General features: G+C 41.8%; 1 protein-coding gene across 1 annotated transcript in view; it reads left to right on the forward strand.

The window, feature by feature from the left end:
- DOK5 (docking protein 5) overlaps window positions 1–18,834 on the forward strand; it is a 141,098-nt gene that overhangs the window by 103,344 nt on the left and 18,920 nt on the right. Inside the window, exon 6 of the mRNA XM_030839141.2 lies at window positions 10,610–10,745. Coding sequence (XP_030695001.1) covers window positions 10,610–10,745 — 136 coding nt within the window. The remainder of the gene's footprint in view (window positions 1–10,609; window positions 10,746–18,834) is intronic.

Consider the following 18,834-nt stretch of genomic DNA (forward strand, 5'->3'; position numbering starts at 1 on the left):
CATATAGATGACCCAGAAGGTGCTGGGCTTCTCTTAATAGTCTCTTTGAGGTTTTATCATAATAACTTTTGGAACAGGACTGGGTTTGCAGGATCCAGACAGTGTTAAATGCAAGGTAATCATACTATTTTATATTTTGCCTGAAACTCAAAGATGAATTTTTATAGTTACCATCAAGATGCTCAGGATATAAGATCATTCATGTTCCCCCAAGTGTAAAGATTTCACATCTGCCTCACTTTATTAGTGAAGATAATTCTTTCCCTTGGCTATTTTTGGATGTGTTCAAAATAAGGCAGTGTCATATTAACTAAGATAATTTTCTCCCTGTCTCACGTTGATAGATGAACAGGAGTTAAGTCTCTCTAGGCAGATCGTTTTCACATATCCAGCATGCGTCTGCAAAAACGTCACAACATTTCCCCTCTAGAATGCAGAGAATCTTCCTAAGACCTTGGGCAAAGTTCTGCTCTGTCTAGGCAAAGCCTCTGTTAGACTTGGAGCTAAGTGTTATTCCTGCTGAATGGCCCATTTCACTGCATCAGGATTGACAATGGGGCACACGTAATAAGCTGGGCTGGGAGGTGGAGGAAACGAAATGAAATTATAGTCAATCACATACTGGCTGTGGGACCTTGAGTGAATGACTTAACTCTCTGAGCTTCCATTGGCCACCTGTAAAATGGGTATAATTTATGTCTCTCACAAGATGGCCATGAAGACTAAATAAAGGTACATATACAAACACCTGGCATAATGCCTGGCAGGTAGTAGGCAGTTGTGTCAACACAAACTGACACAAGCAGACAAGAAATTTGTCGGCCTTCAGAACCCAAAGTCCAGGGAGCAGAGGTGGCTTCAGGGTTGGGTTGATTCAGGGTCCAAATGAGGACCCTAGGTTTTATATCATAGTCTTGTTTCTTCTAGGTGGCTTCACTCTGCTCCACATGGGGCTTCCAGGAGCTTTGAGGTCTTCTCACACCGTCAGCCAATAGAAGAGAGATAGATTCTTACCATACACTGACCATTCCATTCACTATGTGTCAGGAACTGCACTGAGGACTTTATGGAAAGCACACAGGGTACAGATAGAATGGGCGTGGTTCTCCCAAAGCAGGAAGAGGTTACTGACACCATCAGAAGGGATGTGAGGTTTAAAAAAAAACTAACAAAATGTGTCCAGTACGGTATTTAATAATTTCTCAAAGCGAATAGGGTGAAGCAGCTATTTGACTGTAATTAATAATATCACTCATAACGGTGCTGAGATGCAGAACAGTGGTCCTCAACCAGGGGTGATTTTGCACCTAAGGGACGTTTGGCAAAGTCTGGAGACATTTTTAGTTGTCACAACGTGTGCTGCACAAACAAGCCCCACAACAAAGAATTATCAGGTCCAGTTATCCAGGTGAAAAACTCTGCTCTAACAAGCATATCAACCATTGAAAGTAAATACTGATACTTATTGAGCCCTTACTATACAAAAGTTGCTGTACTAAGCATTTCACATGCACTGTCTCATTTAAGCCATTTGCTCGTCATATAAACCAGGGGATGTTATTATGCTCATCCTAAGGGGAAACTTGGGCGTCTGTGCGACTGATCCAAAGGCATGAGACCAGTAAGTAAATGGTGGATTCAGGAACACACTCAGCTCTTACTTCCAAACCCTATAGATTTCTAAGAAGGCTAAGTATCGCCACTCTACTAGGTTAGCCTAGTTCTGAGTGAGCTCTCCAGAGCTAAGGAAGAGAAGGCGTACTGCATAACCAGCACTCATGTATAAATTATCTTAGTTTACTTTAATTCTGGAACCTCCTATTTGTTCTTTTAGTTCGGAGTGCAGTCAGAATTGTTCATCTCTCCTGGGCGGCAGTATCATGATCAAAGGTCATTAGAGTCTTCTAGATGCTGTTTCTCCCTCTCTTCCCCAATATAGGCAATTCTGACTGTACCTGTTTTTTCCTTGAAGAATTCCACAGTTGAAATATAATCTTTTTAATAAAGTGCAGTTGCACAATTAATTGCCACTCTTTGCCCCTGGAGATAAAGAACAATTAGCTTATCTGGGGGGAGGGATGGGGGAAGAGTACACATTGCTTATTTTATTTGAGTTTTTCCTAGTTTTTTGTTTGTTTCTTTCTTTCCACTTGGAATGCCTTGAGGCTTCAGTGAAGCTCATCAGATTGGCAGGGTCTGTGATTTTTTCATGGGAAGGTCCAGTTGACATGAAGTTTTAACTGCGGCAACATCCCCCATGGAACTATTCTTGAAACGTTACTGTTTAAAGCATGGTGGCAGGTGTCCAGTAAGCTTCCCTGTGAATTTCACAGCTGGCTGCCCAGTTCCCCGCTTGCTTCAGTGTCAGGCTCTGTCCTACCTCCTGACCGATTTAAATGACTACCCTCGGTTTAGCACCTGCAGGGCTGAGGGCAGCTCAGGTGACATTTGGCAGAAAGTGGTGAATAATTACCACACATGGGTGCCTCTCTTTACCAGCCAGAGAATGTCCCTCTCGTGCTTTTGACATCGTTTTAAGAGAAACTTTTAGGTTTGCCAAGAATATGTGAAAATTGACATTGCATATACAAATTCTTTTCCTTAAATGGAGTGCACAAATTGGTGAAAAAGGCTTTTTCTGGATGTAAAGACATCTGAACAGTCTTGGAAAAGAAATCATCTGTGTCTTGTGTATATCACTCTAAAAACAAGTTTAACTGGTGAAATAACTTTTCATTGGAGAAGAAAACTGTAGATGAGTGTACCTGTAAAAGGACCATTATTCTCATATAAACCTTTGGATATTCTCTATTTGTCTTCTTGATTCTAAGCTACTTAGTAATCCCTCACTTTTAAATATTTTGTAGAGCATATATTCATTCTTACTAAAGGATTGAAAGCAAATTAACAAATAAAATGTACTTGGCGCTTCCTACTATGTTGAATAGAGAAATTTAAATACAAATGCGTTAGATCCCACACAGCCTAGCTCAGAGGAAGTGAAATTCTCTTCTTTTGAAAGAAAACAAACTACAGTTGTGCCATTTATGTGGCCATTCATTCTTCATTAGCATCGATCTAAAAAATAATTTTAGATTTTTTATTTATAAATTTTCATTTATAATTGTATTATAAATATTGCTTGAGTGGAGGCGTGTGTGAAATCAGAAGGGAGAGTCCCCTTTCCACTCTACAGAGTAACCTCTTTAATCATCATCTTTAAAGATCTTTCATTATTGCCCGTCTGTTCTCTGCCAGACACTGTGCTGGGTGTGTGGGTGTGAACACAGACAAGACAAGGCCATCATAAGAAGCTTAGCTAGGTCCCCTCTTACTTTTGAGCTTCTGTGGTTGGTTCTAGCATATGAAATCCTTAAAGGAAAGGATGACTTTCCTGTGACCTTCGGAAAAAGAAATTAGACACTCACCAATGCCTCCCGTCTTGTGGCCATCTTTAAAAAAAAATTTAAGGCATATTTTTATTTAATTTATTTATTTTTCCAGCTTTATTGAGGTATAAATGATACAGAACATCCTTTAAGTTTAAGGTGTACAAGGTGATGGTTTGATACATGTATGTATTGCAAAATGATCACCACAGTAAGGTTAGTTAACACCTTCATCACCTCACGTAATTACCTTTTTTTGTGGTGAGAAACATTTAAGATCTACTCTCTTTGTAACTTTCAGGTATACAATACAGTATTTTTAATTATAGTCACCATTCTGTACATTAGATGCCCAGAACTTACTCATCTTACAGCTTGAAATCTGTACCCTTAGACCAACATCTATCTCCCCTTTTCCTCCTCCTGCAACCCCTGGAAACCACCTTTCTACTCCCTGTTTCTATGAGTTTGGCTTTTTTCAGATTCCACATGTCAGTGAGATCATACAGTGTTTGTCTTTCTTTGTCTGACTTACTTCACTTAGCATAATGCCCTCAGGTTCCATCCATGTTGTCACGAATGGCAGGATTGTCTTCTTTTTTTTTTTTTACGACTTAATAGTATTCCAGTGTCTGTGTATATACACACACACTACATTTTCTTTATCCATTCGTCTACCAGTGGACTCTAAGGTTATTTCTATGTCTTGGCTATTGTAAGTAATGCTGCAGTGAACATGGGGTTGCAGATATCTCTTTTGAGATCATGATTTCATTTCCTTTGGATATATACCCAGAAGTGGAATTGCTGGATCTTTTGGCAGTTCTGTTTTTAATCTTTTGAAGAACCTCCATACCATTTTTCATAGTGGCTGCACCAGTTTACATTCTCACCAACAGTGCACAAGGATTTCCTTTTCTCTATGTCTTCACCATCCCTTGTTATCTCTTGTCTTGTTTACAGTAGCCATTCTAACAGGTATGAGGTGATATTTCATTGTGGTTTTGATTTCCCTGATGGTTAGTGATGTGGGGCATTTTTTGTATACCTGTTGGCTATTTGCGTGATGTGACCATCTTTTCATAGGTGATGGCCCACTAGTGTATGTGACCACTTTATATATGACAGTACCTCAGAATTCTAGTAAAGGACTAGTAAAAACTGAATCATGCCTTCTTTCATCACATTCCCTGAGTGTACCCTGAGAGCTGGTGTGGTTCCAAGCACTATGTGTGTAGCAATAAATAAAACATACGTGTGTTCTGTTGTTATGAAACTTACTCTCTAGAGGAGAGGGGATACAGACTATGACAAACATTAAGAAAAAGTACAACAGATGTTAGAATGTGTAAGTCCCACAGTGAAAAATAAAGGTGTTCGATAGAAAGTGTCAAAGGAGGGGTGCAGTTTTTTGTTTTTGTTTTTTTGTGGTACGCGGGCCTCTCACTGTTGTGACCTCTCCCATTGCGGAGCACAGGCTCCGGACGCGCAGGCTCAGCGGCCATGGCTCACGGGCCCAGCCGCTCCGTGGCGTGTGGGATCTTCCTGGACCCGGGCACGAACCCGTGTCCCCTGCATCGGCAGGCGGGCTCTTAACCACTGCGCCACCAGGGAAGCCCACCTTTCCTTTCTTGATTGTTCCTCTGACCTGTAACGGCTCACTCTACCATTATATTATCTTTGAACCCATTCGCATGTGTAGATCTTGTCTAACCAAACGAATTGTAAACTCCTCAAAGACAAAGCCTCTGCCTTTACCTTTGTTTACATCCATTGCAGCCGCTGTTATGATTTGCCTAATGTTAGTGTGACAAGTGCCGCATTCTTTCAGTTATAATATATAATTGTAAAAGTGAAAAATCAATACTGATCTAATAACCCCTATGGCAGAGGTGGAGAGAAGAAAAGATTATCTTAAATATACATGTTGAGGGTAAGATACATTCTGCTTTTAGCAATGTTTAAATATCCTAAAGACACACACATACACATGTACACACGCACATGCACAAAATACATCTTGAAAGTGAGGAACTGTTGAGTCGATTGGCTTTCTAACTTCATAAGTTTGCTTATTAATACTGTCCTCCGTGAGGTCATTTATTTTGGTCTTCATAATTTCAATTCCATTAGTATTTTTCTAATAAACTATGTTGGTGTGGAATGTCATTGTCAAAGGGAAGGAACAAAGATTAGAAAGTTGGGCGTTCAGTGCCAGTGCAAGCTGTCGCATGCAGGTGGTGACTTGGAGACAGTGAAGAGCATTGTTTCAGAGCCCTTGTGGGCCACGGCATGCGGGCCACCCCTCCCCCCGCCCTCTCTCCAACGTGTCCTCTTTCTCTTAGCTTTGTCCCACCTCAAGGCATTCTGTGTGCAGTTGTTTCTGTCACACTGTTCTTCCTGCTTTCTCATCCAAACCACTTCCCTCCCCACGGTGGCTCAGTGACCCCTCAGTTTAAATAAAACTTGCTCAAGGAAGCCTGGGTCAAGTTCTCAGTCACTCCTTTCCTAGCCCTGTCTGCTGTTTCCTAATCTATTCTACAGTTATTTATTGGACACTAAATATAGGCCAAGTCCTGTGCTGGGCCCTGGTGGAAAAGCTGTGAATAAATTAGAAAACAATCTGTGTCCACGTGGAGCTTACATTCCAGTGAAATAATGGAAGGGCATATTATTTGAAGATGTGCTTTGTGCGTTCTGAGTATCATATTTGATACTTTTAATAAATCTAGGTGACAGTTACTATCATTATATTTATTTTACAGATGGATATGCAGGCTTAGGGAAGTTAACTAACGTGTACCAGGCACAAAGCTGGTAAGGGGCAATCCCAGACAGGCGGTCTGGGGCCCAAGTCTGTACCTTTACCAAGCCTTTTATTCCATGCTGCCTTGATACATGCTTACTGTGTGCATGAGTGAATGAATTTCCCAATACTTTCTGAGCTCTTATGGATTTTCTTACGGTTTTCTTATGGATTCTTAACTAATTGCATAATCCATGGTTTGGAGTGACAGGCATATCATTTAGGCAAAGTAGTTACTGAGAAATTCAAAGCTAGATGTGCATCTATATGGTCACAGAGTTCTTGTATCTGAACCTTATCTCCACAAAGGACATAGGAAAGGCCCAACTTAAACTCATTATTTTACTTCCTCTGGGTTTCCATCCACTGGTTCTGTTAGCATAAGGCCATCAGGAAAGAGGCTTGGGGCATTTGGGATGGCTTCGGATGCTAGAAGTGTCCAAGGTCAAAGTCAGTGGGTAAAGAGAAAGAAAGGAATCAGGTCCATTAAAAGTCAAGACTTGAAGGGAATTCTCTAGCAGTTCGGTGGTTAGGACTCAGTGCTTTCACTGCCGTGGGCCTGGGTTAAATCCCTGGTTGGGGAACTAAGATTCTGCAAGCTGCATGGTGTGGCCAAAAAGAAAAACGTCAAGACTGTGTATTTGCAAGTCTGTGATAGATGAACCCATTAGAACGTCTTTGCTCTGTGTTGTGTTTTCTCTAGAGATGTGAAGCAGACGTAGCCGTATTAGGTTATGTAAGACCATTACCCCTTTGATGTGCTTTTTTTTTGACTCCCTTTCCTTTCCTTTCCTTTTTTCTTTTTTTCCCTATTTTCTTCTTACTTGCCTTGGGAAGTTGGCCCATTATATTATTTTGCCAAAGGCCTCTAATAACATTTTAAATGGCTTGTAAAGCTGCTTATGAAACAGCACCAGGGACTTCCCTGCTGGCGTGATGGTTAGGAATCCACCTGCCAATGCAGGGGACAAGGGTTCGAGCCCTGCTCCGGGAGGATCCAACGTGCCGCAGAACAACTAAGCCCGTGTGCCACAACTACTGAGCCTGCAAGCCACAACTATGAAGCCCACGCACCTAGAGCCTGTGCTCCGCAACAAGAGAAGCCACCGCAATGAGAAGCCCACGCACCGCAACGAAGAGTAGCCCCTGCTCGACACAACTAGAGAAAACCCGCACGCAGCAACGAAGACCCAACGTAGCCAAAAATAAATAACTAAATAAATTTATAGAAACAGCACCAAACAAGTCTGTTGGGTTGAGGGGCGTGAATGAAATAAAAGAACTTGTGGGTAGAGGTTAGAAGAGACTGTATGGAAGAGCATCTGAGGTCAATTTTGTACATTATCCACGCTTTCTGGGTCGCTGCTGTCCCACTGAAGGGCATATACCTTTGAACAGTATGGATGAAAGTCCCAACAATTAGGCAAACCAAAGGCCTAATTCCTGTTCTGTTTAGAGCTCTTTAGTGCATGTTTGTGCCTTCAACGCAAACTGGCGGCCTCTTGGCCAGATCTGGTCCTTAGAGGCATTTTGGCTCCCACAGCTTAAACAAAAAAAACAAAGGAAAAAGTTGCCAACATTAAAAATGCAGGTTATTTCATATAAAAATCAAAATTTCTGATTTCTCTTAGACAATCAGAAGTGTGGCTACGTTGGGCTCGTATTTCCCCATTTAAATGTGACCAGGGCTGACTGGTGGCTGGTGTCCATTAGCTACGCTCCCTCTGTGTGGCTGTGTGTTGTAGGGGTCTGAGCATCTTTATCCATTCACGTTCTTTGTCTGAACCCTGATGGAATTTGAGGTTGTGACTCCTGGTTCATTCTGTAAGTGGTAAGTGTGTATGTGTGAGTGTGTGTATGTGTAGGTGTGTGTATGTGTGTGAATGTCTGTGTCTTTCAGATCCTTAGGTGGAGGCAGGGAAAGTCTGTGTACTTTCAAGAAGAATACTTGATACTCTGTTTTGATTTAGTTTGTTTCTGATCACAGTAATTATTTAGAGAGTCAAATGTCATTAAAGGATGGTTGTGGCTTTGTTATGTTAACCAAAAGCAGACATTGGATAAAAGAGTGATTTTCAAAGAGTAGATTTCACTAGTTAGTGAGTCATAATGTAAAGTAAGCACTTCACCACTGGTATTAAAAAATATAATAGAGGGGCTTCCCTGGTGGCGCAGTGGTTAAGAGCCCGCCTGCCGATGCAGGGGACACGGGTTCGTGCCCCGGTCCGGGAAGATCCCACATGCCACGGAGTGGCTGGGCCCGTGAGCCATGGCCGCTGAGCCTGCACATCCGGAGCCTGTGCTTCGCAACGGCAGAGGCCACAGCAGTGAGAGGCCTGCGTACCGCAAAAAAAAAAAAAAAAAAATATATATATATATATATAATAGAAAATATTAACATATTATAAATTGATGTTAGATAAATAGCTAAATAATATCTAGGTGATAGATAAATAGATCAACAGATGTACTAGGTCACAATCTAAGCTATACTTATTACTGCGGGTTGCCGTTACAAAAACCTTAAAAGCCACTAGATTGTCAAGTTTTAGAAACACAGCTGCAGGGTTTGCTATGAATCAATTTTCCTACAAATGTTTCCCAGTAACAGGTACCTTCATCCTTTCTGGAACCAAGGTTGGCATCTAAGTAAGTAAAAATGACCTCTGCCGTAGAGGAAACAGAAGAGCACCTCTTCCTGTTTAATAATTGATTGAGGTTACCCTCCTCTTAACAAATTATATTTCCATATTTGATGGAAAAAAAAAGTGGTGTGAAAAAATTAAAACCTTGCGGAATTAGGTGCCGAGTAGCAGAGTCAAATTTGTATGGTGGATCAAATAAAGAGGGGATAGCAGTGAGGACTGAAGTATTTTAGGAAGTCTTCAGGAAAGAAATGGGACTTGAGTAAATATGCTTTGAATTTTAGTTTTTAGTTCTTCCTTGGATTAGGATGACTCAATAATTAAAATCACATGATCAACCTCATAAGCTAGTTCTTTATATTAGCTGGTTGAAAGAGCCTTCTAGTTTTTCTCTTTCTTCTTACATTGTCCATATTAGTGAAATTCAAGCGAGGCAGGTTTTGACCAATTAACGTATGCTATGCTATATGTGCTGAAAATTGCCATATGGCCGTGGTATTGAGCCAACTGTGGAAAATAAGGATAAGTCTTCCTTTCTTATTGCACTAACTGCATAGACTGGAATAGATAAAATATTTAACAGGTTTGGGTTGAAAATTTGCTTGGTTTCCATGCTGCGTTAAAAAGTTCTTTAGATGTGAGCCTCTAGATGTGAGCAAAACTCAGGCATTAAGGCCAGTATTCAGTTTTTCAGCAAGAGATTCTGAGGTGGAAGGAGTGGAATTGTATTTTAGAATAATGAAGTAATTATTAATAATTATAAATAATGTAATAATTAAATATTGTTCTTTAAAACAAAAACAACCTCTTAGTTTATCTTTGATATACGTATGTATCAAAATCAGAACTTTAAAAAATATCCTTTTAAAAATTATCCTTGATAATAGGATTTTGTCCAAGTCTTTAAAAATATTTAGAGTAATTAAATATATTTATTAATTATATGTAACACACTATACATATATATATATACATGTATGTATGTATGTGTGTGTGCGTGTATATATAGTAGTTAAAACACATTTATTTGGTTCTTGCCTAATTATGTGTACCTATCTTCCATTATTAATATAATTCATTTTTTAACAGTCTGAGGTAGAAATGATCCTCTTCTTAATCCTTAACATTAATGTTGAAACCCATCTAGCTTTCCTTGAGTAACTTCTCTGACGTTCCACACATTAATTCAGCAAAGTTATGTTCATTTAAAAAAAAAACCTCTTAGCTGTGTTTCGTTCATCTCATGGAGTGAACACCTAGAGTAAAATTTGATCTGTGATTTGGGAAAGCATAGTTGCCTTTGGGAGTGAGATCACTCTTCAAGCCATTGTCTGTAAGGAAGGTTAGGACAGAATCTGAGAGTCACAGAATCCTTCTTTTACCTCTGAGCTACATGGCGCCGTTTCTGACGAGTTTCTGATTCACGGACTGTGATGGGAAGGCCGTAGCACAGGTGTCCTCTTTGAGACTCATACAGGAAGTAGAGGGATTATACTAAGAATCCAGAAACAGCTTATTAACCTTCTATGACAAAACCTACAGGACAAAAAACATGGGGCACCATTTTGGCTTCGAGTGATTGGTTCCCTGTCCTTATTAATACCAATTCATCGAACACTTTGATTCTAGTGAACTCTGTTTAGCACATGTGAACAAGGATCCTAATCTCATACAAAATAAATGAGCCTCGTATCAGACTCTTCTAGGCTTTAGGCGCATTGAACTTGTAGGAGCTGGTTTTCAGAAGCTCTCTGTCTTTGTTTTCACAGGATGTGTGAGACTGGTGAAGGGCTGTTTATCTTTCAGACGCGAGATGGGGAGGCCATCTACCAGAAAGTCCACTCTGCTGCCTTGGCCATAGCTGAGCAGCACGAGCGCTTGCTACAGAGCGTGAAAAATTCAATGGTACGTGTGGAATTTCTTGCTTATGACCCAGTGTACGCCGCTGTAGAATTTAGTCTTGGAATCTTTGTGCTGAAAATATGGTCAGTGTATTTTTGGGCAGAAGATTTACTCCTGTACTCAGCAGTGTAGTACTTGGATTAAATGCCATCCTTGGAAAGCTCCAAAAGGCCACCTGGTAACACAGTAACTATACACCGCCTCATCTGCTTACCCACTTTGTGCCTCAGTTGTTACCTGTGTGTTTAATCAACGTGGGCTCCTACAACAAAATACCATAGACTGAGTGAGTTATAAAAAACAAATTTATTTATTCCTCACTGGGAGGTTGGGAAGTCCAAGATCAAGGTGCCGGCGGATTCTGGTGGGACCCGCTCCCTGGTTCATGGATGGCTGTCTTTTCACTGTGTCTCATATGGCAGAAAGGGTGAGAGACCTCTGTGGAGTCTCTTTTGTAAGAGCGCTAATGCCATTCATGAGGGCTCTGCCCTCGTGACCTAAGCATCTCCCATAGGCCCTACCTTCTAATGCCATCACTTTGGGGGTTAAGATTTGAGCATATGAATTTGGGAGTGGGGGACACAATATTCAGTCCATTGCAGTGTGTGTGTATGTACATTAAAATCAATTTGGATATGTATGGACATCTATAGACACAGCTATGTGGGTTATCTATCTATAGATATATATAATATTTTTAACTGTAGCAGAAGTAGTCATTTCAAATGTCAGCAGAGGTCAGAGAGAAAATGAAGGTGAGAGAAGAGGGCTGAGAGGAAACTGGGGTGAAATATCAAAAGCTCAAGACCAGACAACTGTCGACATGAGATCATGGTTTCCGTGTAGGAGAGTTCTTGATTTTTCCAGATAAGTCAAGAATTTGACTGTTTATGGTATCTTCCCATTTGTAACTGTTGGAAATTAATTCCAGCTGAAACCAACAACAAAAACCAGTAATGCTTTGTGGGACAAAGGAAACCTACCCGTAAGACTCCATCCTGCCCACAACCATGCATTTGCCATCTCTAGTGGGTAAACCTTCATAGTCATCAATGTATAAAAACACTGCAAACGCAAATACACATGAGCGTACGTAAATTCTCTCCCAGAACCCCTACTCTTTTCATTGCTTAGTGCCAGGGACTGTGCATTGTACGGACAATTATGATTCATGAGTTTCTTCTTTAAGAACAGTAAATTTACAAAATCCGAAATGAATGTACAACAGTTAAATAATGCAAATCATGCAGTGTGGCTGCAAACACATGCATAGAGATTCACATCTGGAAAGAAATCTGCAAAACCAAAAGGAACTGGGTTGGCATGGTAACGTTAGGGCCGTTTGAAAAGTTATGATTTAACCATGTGGGGTGGTTGGATTTAAAGATGGGAAAAGCATGTAGTATGATCTATCCCAAAGGATCCCCAGATTATTCCCGAACAACTTGTGCATGCAGCGCTCTGGGATTTTAGAGCAGGGATCAGCAAAACTTTAGTAAAGGGCGAGATAGTAATATTTTAGGCTTTGTGGTCAAAGATAGTTTCTGCTGCAACTGTTTAACTTTGCCATTGTAAAGCCAAAGCGAGCAAAAGGAGAGAAGGAGGGAGGGAGGAGAGTTCAAGTTGTTTTGAACTTACAGGGCAATGTCATTGCATTAAAGTTGTGCGCTACACAAGATGCCTTTAAAGGTCTGAAGAAGTTTTTTTAAGGTTACCTTTTTGTAAAGCCATCGATTAGCACACATTGTTATCTACTTGAAAAGCAGGTTCTGCACGCCCATGTTTCTCCATTTACGCCTCCTCATTACTTCCACTAAAAATTAATCAGGAGTATGAGTAATTCGTTCAGATCATCCTTTTGCAGATTTAACTGGAATATAATGTTGTTTGCTCTTAATTTGCTGTATGCTTAACAAGTTCTATAAAATGAATGATTTTAAAAGTAAACACATCCTGTTTTAGATGGAAATGAGTAAACTTCAAAACGGGATCTGAATCTCAAGGAAGTTAAACCGGGGATTGTGAAATGCTTAAAAATCAACATCCTTCAATCCATCTCTGATTAGGGGAGAAAAGAGATACTGTGCTAAAATGAAACAAATGAAGGTGATACTAAAGCCCCTAAGTTAGAGTTTTGCATATTCTGGTCACTGGGAGTGGAGCCATGTGGATTGGCTCTATTCTTGACTAGGAATTGCCTTTATGCCACTACTGGCTTGCTTCTCTGAGATGGCCAAGGTCACGAATGGAGAAAGATGGTGAAGCTAACCTCATTATTCGGAAGCCCTAACCCGCTGTTAGCTGCCACTAACTCCCAAGACAGAATGCTTCACTGTGGAACGCATGACAGTTTGAAGTTGCAGCCTTGAGTGAAGGGGTTTGGATCAGACTTATGACCTTGAATCCCAGAAGTCAGAAAGAGGAGACTTGTGGGTCGGATAGTAATAATAACTTTTATTTTATTATCATCATCATTATAGTCATTATTGCGGTAGGCTGAACAATAGCTCCCCCAAATCTTTCCCACCTTAATCCCTGGAACCTGTGAACATTACCTTATATGGCAGAAGGGACTTTGCAGATGTGATTAAGTTAAAGCTCTTGAGATGGGGAGATTGTCCTGGATTATCCAGGTGGGCCCAGTGTCGTCACAAGGTCCTTGTAAGAAGGAAGCCAGAGGAGTGAGAGCCAGACGGAAGGTGATGTGGCGATGGAAGCAGAGGGACAGACAGAGATTTTTGAAGGGTCTGTGCTGATGGTTTGAAGGTAGAAAGAGATGTGACCCAAAGGATATGGGTGGCCTCTAGAAACTGGAAAAAGCAAGGAAATGGATTCTCCCCTGGAACCTCCAAAAGGAACCAGCCCAGCTGACACCTTGACTTTAGCACAGTGAATCTGATTTCAGACCTCTGGCCTCCAGAGCCGTAAGGGGATAAATTTGTGTGGTTGTACGCCACCAGTGTTGTGGGAATTTGTTACAACAGCTATAGGTAACGAATACAATAATAATATCAAAAATAATAAAAATGTATCGTGTCTCTACTCTGTAGCAGACAATATTTTAAGGACTTTGTGTGTACTTTCTAACCCTCCCAATGACCCTTGGAGGGAGGGCCCAGCACCACCAGCTTGGAAGTAGTGGGGCTCCAATTTGGAGCAAGTGTGCTGGGATAACCCCACTTTACACTTTATCTTGGAATCAAGCCCCTAGACACGTTTTCTTTGCCCTGCATGAGATCAGGTCACTGCTGTTCTAAAAATTCCAAATTAACGGCTGACATTTAAAAGTTAAGAGGTTTCACATAAAACTCAGATTTCTGTAGTATCTTAAAAAGTGAAAAGGCCACACTGATCTCACACCCCCATGTGGCAACCATCAGATATGCCCGGTGGTGCCTTCCCTCTTCAGGTAGAATGGGGATCTTCAGTTCTCCGCAGTCCCTACCACTCTCCATTGTCACTCAGCAAGTGGTCCTTCTTTGGGCATTGGCTAGCCATGCTGTGGCCAATCGATGTCCTGCCTATGTTACATGTATAAGTTTTCTGTTGCTGTGTAACAAAGTGCCACAAACTGTGCACCCTAAAACAACACACGTATGTTATCTCATAGTTGCCATGGGTCAAGAATGTTGGCATGGCTTCCATGGGCCCCCGGCTTCAGATTCTCACAAGACTGAGATACTCTAGTCTCATCTGAAGGTTAGACTGGGGAACGACCCACTCACAAGCTCACAGTGGTTGTTAGTGGAAGTTAGTTCCTTGGGGCTGCAGGATCAAGGGCCTCAGTTTCTTGTTGGCTAGTGGATGGAGGCCATCCTTAGCTCCCAGGGACCACCCTCAGCTTCTTGTCATGTGGGTTTCCCAACATAGCCACTTGCTTCATCAAAGCCAGCAAGACCACAATCCTGTGTATCCTAACCATGGTCGTGACATCCCATCATCCCGTCATAGGCTATTGGTTGGAAGCAAGTCACAAGTCCTTCCCACAGTCACGAGAGAGAGGGGTCCACACAAGGGTGTGCACACCTAGAGGAGGAGATCAGGGGGCCACCTTGGTGTCTGTCCCCATACCATGCAAACTTCTGGAATAATGTTTATTTAGTGCTTTGATTTTACCTTTTAAGTACGTTTCCTGCTTTATGGCGTGTTGCTAATGATGCCATTTATTTATGAAGCATCTGCTAAACGCCAGGCTCTTTAACAACAACAACCGTGCCACTTACCAAGCCAGGCACTTTACTTGCTTTTTCTCTAATCACCATGATATCTCTGTGAAGTAGACCTATTCATTCGTTCTCATTTATTAGTTCATTCAAATATGTTTATTGTGGACATAATATGCTGTAGGATATAGTGGTAATTGACAGGTAAAGCCCATGATCCCATGGGTCTTATAATTCAAGGAAGTATTATTCATGACCCTTGACCTGGAAGGAATCACTCTCCAGATCTTATAGACGAGAAAACAGATGCTCACAGTGGTTAAGTCACTTGCCCACAGCCATAGAGCTCATTACTGTTGGAGCCAGAAATGCAGGATCCTTTTATTTGGTTGCTAAACCTCTACCTCTGGCCACAATGCCTTACTCCCCAGAAGGGTTTTAAAGCCCTTCTGTTTCTTTTATATCCGCACTGAGAACTGTCTTAGCATTTTCAAATTACCCTGAATATCAGAGTACCTTTCAGAAATACATATCAACTCAGAGTATATGTTAAAAAATTACTGTTATAAGAAATCTCGTTTCTTTTGGTACTTTTGGGACCAGATAGCAATCATGTTTCTCATAATCCTTCCCCCACCTCCTCTCCTTTAAAATTCAGTGTATTATGATTCATTCTAAATAGGGTGTAGAAGAGGGTGGGCGGGCCTGGGGTATGAGGGGAAGGACTAACTGTTGAATGAGATGGAGCCGCAGGAACTCGTTTGCTCACAAGCTGCGAGCTGCCCTGCTGGAGCAGCTACAGGGAAGCTCTGCCCGGACAGTGTGGGACTCCCCCGAGCAGCCAGCTATTTTTGCCACCTTGGAGATCAGTGTCTATAACAGAGTCTAATTTTGGAACAAGGAGTGGCAGTGTGGGGATGTTCCTCATTCCACGGCCGGGCCTGTCATTTTTAGAATTTCCTTCAAGGCGAGAGTGACAAGGTGAATGATGGCCATTTAGCAGCTCCCTTGGGGGCTGCAGGGCCGGGCTCCACTGGGGGTGACATTCAGGCCCCAGGGTGACGTCTCCCCCATCCTCTGCAGTCCTGACTGTGCTCCCACGTTTGAGAGTTTAATCGGAGCTCTTTCTGTGTCCCCTCTTTTCTGTTGTTGTTTAATTGATTTACTTCCAGACTTGGAAATAAATTTTGCAATTTATTTGCAAATTATTTGCAAATAAATTTTGTTAATCAATTTGTAGAATTCAAGAGGAACTCTTCTACAGTTCTGCAAACCAAAGTAATTTATATTCAACCTAATTTTAAAAATGATAGTCTACACTTTTTTTTTTTTTAATATAGAGGGCATCAAAGAAAGCATAGAATCGATTTCACTACTACTCAGACTGAAAAAGACCCACACCTGCTGGGATTTTATGTGTAGAAACAGCCTTCTCACAACTGTGTCCCCACTCATCCACCCACAAAAAAATCAGTTTTTACCTCTTCTGTTTATGAGCTCTAGTTAATTGCGTTAACTTACAGATTTTTTTTTTTTTAGTGTACTACTTAAAGCAGTTATCAACTTTTTTTCACTCCTGAATATCCACTCCCTTTTCATAGCTTGGTATATTAATTATAATTCAAAAATCTTTTACTGAACATCTATCTACTGCTTGCAAAGTAGATCTTTGCAAAGATGTAAAAATTTTTTTTTGCATCTTAAGGAGCTTGAAATTTAGAATAGAAGTTATGATTTAAACTCTTCAAAACATGCAACAGTGTAATCCTGTGATTCAATGTGCTCTGGTGCCCTTTAGAGGGCAATTTGTCCCTGTTGATCAAAATTCAATTCACATGTCCCTTTACTCAGCAATAGCACATCTAGGAATTTACTCTAAAAATGTACTACCGGAAGCAAAGCTGATGTGGACACAAATGGAGGGAGTTATTCCTTTTTGCTTACATTCTGCTGTTTTACAAACATTTGCTAAGCCCTGCTGTCCGCAGGGTGCTGAGGAAGTGATTGAAGAAGATGAAGTTCCCATTCTTGGGGAGCTTGTGTGTAATAGCAGAGATATCACCCAAAGGGGATAATTAGATAAGTTATGGCACATGATGTAACAGGAACTAAATGAGGCAGCTAAGTAGGGTCACACTTGGTACTATCGAACTTGTGTGAAGCACGTGGATGAAGAAGAGGCAGGACAGTAGGCAGAGTCCGACACACACTCACACCCACACTCGCACTCACACACGTGCTTTGTCAGTACAGAGTGAACTTCCGGCGGGATACAAACGTACTGGGTAATGTTGGTTACCTTTGGGGAGCAGGACTGGGGTTTGAGGGTCTGAGAAGGGGCTTTTATATTTCTCTGTATGTTTTTCTCTTCCATTAATTTTTTTTCTTTTTTTTTTTTTTTTGTGTTACGCGTGCCTCTCACTGCTGCGGCCCCTCCCGTTGCGGAGCACAGGCTCCGGACGCGCAGGCTCAGCGGCCATGGCTCACGGGCCCAGCCGCTCCATGGCACGTGGGATCTTCCCGGACCCGGGCACGAACCCGTGTCCCCTGCATCGGCAGGCGGACTCTCAACCACTGCGCCACCAGGGAAGCCCTTGAATAGACAATTTTCTGAGCATAGAGAAAAAGGAAAATGAAGCCGGAATCCCAAATCCCATTCCCTCCCAGTGCCAAAACAAGGCACAGGTTCCAAGCAAGTCTTCTCTGAGAGGCTGGGGAAAATAGTCCCAGAGGTTATTAATTTCAGTGTACAGGTGGGGAGAGGGTTTCCTCGGTTAGGGGTTGTAAAAAGTTACCAGAAGGAAAGGGAAGGATGATTCTATTTTATGCATATGGCTGAGAATTCAAATGACTCCGAGTAAATTGATGCAAATCACTTTCATTCCCCATGCAAGTAACCATTTGAGCACATCTGGCGCTCAGCAAGATGCTGTATTTGGAAATTTGGCCCCAAATGGTTGATTCCACTAACAGTCTGCTTTATCAGAGCTGCAGGCGACAGTGGAGGCATTGTTTCAGCCAGAGTTCTGCTCACCAAGTAGTGTCTGCTGCATTTTTTCCCTTAGCAAACTTTCTCTCCTGCTCACTTTTTCTTTTCTGTCTCTCTGTGTGTGTGTGTGTGTGTTTGTGACATTCAAAAGTAAGCCTCTGCTCGCTTTATTTCCTTGACAGTTCAGTAATATTCTGTGATATCTTGGTAACACTTTGATGATAGGAATACCCATCACTTCTGCTGTAAATGTCAGAACACGGGAAAGGAGCTGGAGAAAGTGAAGACAGCTCTTTGGGTGGTTCCTGCCAAACATCTGTCGGAGCTGGATTCGGCAGCCCAGAAGCGCGGGTTTCACGAGAAAGCCGAGGGTGGCCACCTGTTTGGCAGATGGTTGATTTTCACTTGAGCAGAGGCCCCTGGGACAGTGAGGGTTCCAAGGGCTGGGAGAATCACTGGGAGATTCTACTCCCCAGGATTCCGTGGGTGTTCCCATCTCCTTGCACCTCCTTCGACTGTTTGCTATTTCTCTAAGCTTTGAAAATTTTATTTCTAAAATAAAATTTATTTCCAAAATTCAGATGCCTTTTTATCACTATGGACAGAACATGAGCCCATCCTTTAAGGTCTTCATGACATCTTCTGTGCTTTCCTGAGACATACACAGGATTCTGATATGAACTTTAGCTCTGCAGTAGGAGGCCAGGTCTTACATCCTGGCTGGGCATCTTGACCAGCTCAGTGTCCTTGGGCAGGTCACTTCCCCACCTGTAGTGTTTGTCCCCCTTCCTGTGAAAGAGGAGGTTGTATTAGTACATACCTTACTGAGTGGCATAATGCCTGTGGTTTCCTGACATTGTGTCTGACACCTACTAAATCCAAGTCCACCTGCGTTGTTAATGTTGACTTGGGAGTCAGAGAGGATAAGATGGCAAAGGGG

The sequence above is a fragment of the Globicephala melas genome, chromosome 15, assembly GCF_963455315.2.
Source record: "Globicephala melas chromosome 15, mGloMel1.2, whole genome shotgun sequence".
Taxonomy (NCBI): domain Eukaryota; kingdom Metazoa; phylum Chordata; class Mammalia; order Artiodactyla; family Delphinidae; genus Globicephala; species Globicephala melas.